The following is a 1,902-nucleotide window of genomic DNA, read 5'->3' as shown; positions in this document are numbered from 1 at the left end:
GTGAGCTTCGCCCACTCCTTCGCGGAGAAGGGCGACAAATTGGTCGCGGCGTGCCTCATCCAGCGCTGGGTCCGCGGCCTCAAGGCGGGCGGCTCGCAGTCGCCCTTCCAGAGCGTCGTGCGCCACGCCATCCGGGCGCGCAAGGAGCTGCTCTACGGCGGCAAGCCCTGGGACCAGGGGTCGCCGCCGCAGCACCGCCGGTCGTCCGCGCCGGAGGTCCAGATGGCGCACCGGCGGTCGTCCGCGCCGCACATCTCCCTGCCGCGCGAGAAGCCGCCGAGCCCGCGGGAGAAGCCGTCGAGCCCGCGGGAGAAGCCGTCGAGCCCGCGCCACCGGAAGAGCGGCGAGCGGCGGTCCTTCGACGGCGAGAAGCCGCCGAGCCCGACGCGGCGGAGCTCGAAGACGGCCGGCGCGGAGCGCCGGTCCTTCGACCGCGACCGGCCCTTCGACCGGCGGAGCTTCGACCGGGACCGCCGGTCGCCGACGCACCGCGACGGCCCGCGCAAGCGGCCGTCCTTCGGCGGCGACCGCAACAGCCGGGGCTCGCGCGACGAGGCGCCGCCGCCCGCGCGGCGGCGGTCGTCGAAGAAGGCGCCGCCGCCGCCGCGGCCCTCGGGCAACGAGAGCGACTACATGAGCGACCACGCGGATCCCCTGAGCCGCTTCCGCCTCCCGTCGAAGATCCAGGACGCCGTCTTCGACGCGACGCTCCCGTCGCACCCGAAGAAGCGGCCCTCGCGCGTCGACGAAGTCAAGGAGGCGCCGCCGGAGGCGCTCGACGACGACGGCGGCGACGACGACGCCACGGAGCCGCCGTCGGAGCCCGAGCCGCCGTCGCCGGCGCCGAAGCCGCCGCCGCAGCTGCCGCCGAAGGCCGCCGCGAAGCCGCCGCCGCCGAAGCCGCCGTCGCCGAAGCCGCCGCCGCCCGCCGCGCCCAAGCCCCCGAAGGTGCTCATCACGACGCCCGTGGGCAAGTCCGTCAAGACGCCGGGCGCGCCGACGCCGCGCGCCGACGCCGCCGCGCCGCCCGCCGCGCCGTCGACGAACCCGTGGGGCGAGTCGTCGCCCGACGCGCCCAAGCAGCCCCGGCGGCCGCCCGGCGCCGCGGAGCGCAGCCCGTCCCTCGACTCGAACCACTCCTTCAACATCTACGAGCTCGAGATCATGGAGGACGAGGGGGACCACGTCGTGTAGTAATGGGGGATTTGTTTTGTTTTTATATGCTGGGGTCTTTACCGGTCGAGCGCGACTTCAAGGTGAAGCTCGAGTGGAATTCGGCGAGCGAGAACGTCGACGCACTCACAAGGCGCTGCCTTCAAACTCGCGTGACAAACGCGCCGTCGCGCGCCGTCAACCCACCCCGCCGCCAGTCGTACCTCCTCGGGGCCTCGTCGAGCCCCCCACGTGCGCTGTATCACCGCACTTGTAATTTCGGCCCTTGTGGGCCTTCAAAAAGTCTTCAAGCACCCCCCGCGCGCCGTCGCCCTTCTCCGAATCCCTCCCGGGGCCAATTCACAGATGGGCCGCACGGAGACGACGGTCATCACCTTCGGGACCTACGACCTGTTCCACTTCGGCCACCTGCGGATCATCCAGCGCGCGATGGCGCTCGGCGACCGCCTCGTCGTCGGCGTGAGCTCGGACGCGCTCAACTACGAGAAGAAGCGGCAGAAGCCCGCGGTCTGCGAGGAGCAGCGCATGGCCCTCGTCGCGGCTCTCGCCGGCGTGAGCGAGGTCTTCCTCGAGGAGTCGCTCGAGAAGAAGGCGGACTACTGCGAGATGTACGGCGCCGACGTCTTGGTCATGGGCGACGACCACAAGGGCCGCTTCGACGCCATGCTCGAGGGCGTCTGTCCCTGCGTCTACCTGCCGCGGACCGCCGACATCTCGTCGACGGCGCTG

The 1,902-nt window shown here is 72.1% G+C and overlaps 1 protein-coding gene across 1 annotated transcript; it reads left to right on the top strand.

The window, feature by feature from the left end:
* Nucleotides 1-1,518: 1,518 nt before the first annotated feature.
* Nucleotides 1,519-1,902, top strand: AURANDRAFT_24245 (hypothetical protein; the record flags this gene model as incomplete). Its single annotated transcript, XM_009037497.1, has 1 exon — nucleotides 1,519-1,902. A coding segment is annotated over one exon (384 nt), but the record flags the coding sequence as incomplete, so codon positions are not given.

Source organism: Aureococcus anophagefferens (genome assembly GCF_000186865.1).
Source record: "Aureococcus anophagefferens unplaced genomic scaffold AURANscaffold_6, whole genome shotgun sequence".
Classification (NCBI taxonomy): Eukaryota; class Pelagophyceae; order Pelagomonadales; family Pelagomonadaceae; genus Aureococcus; species Aureococcus anophagefferens.
The sequence above is the reverse complement of the archived record's forward strand: the minus strand, read 5'-3'. Positions and strand labels throughout refer to the sequence as shown.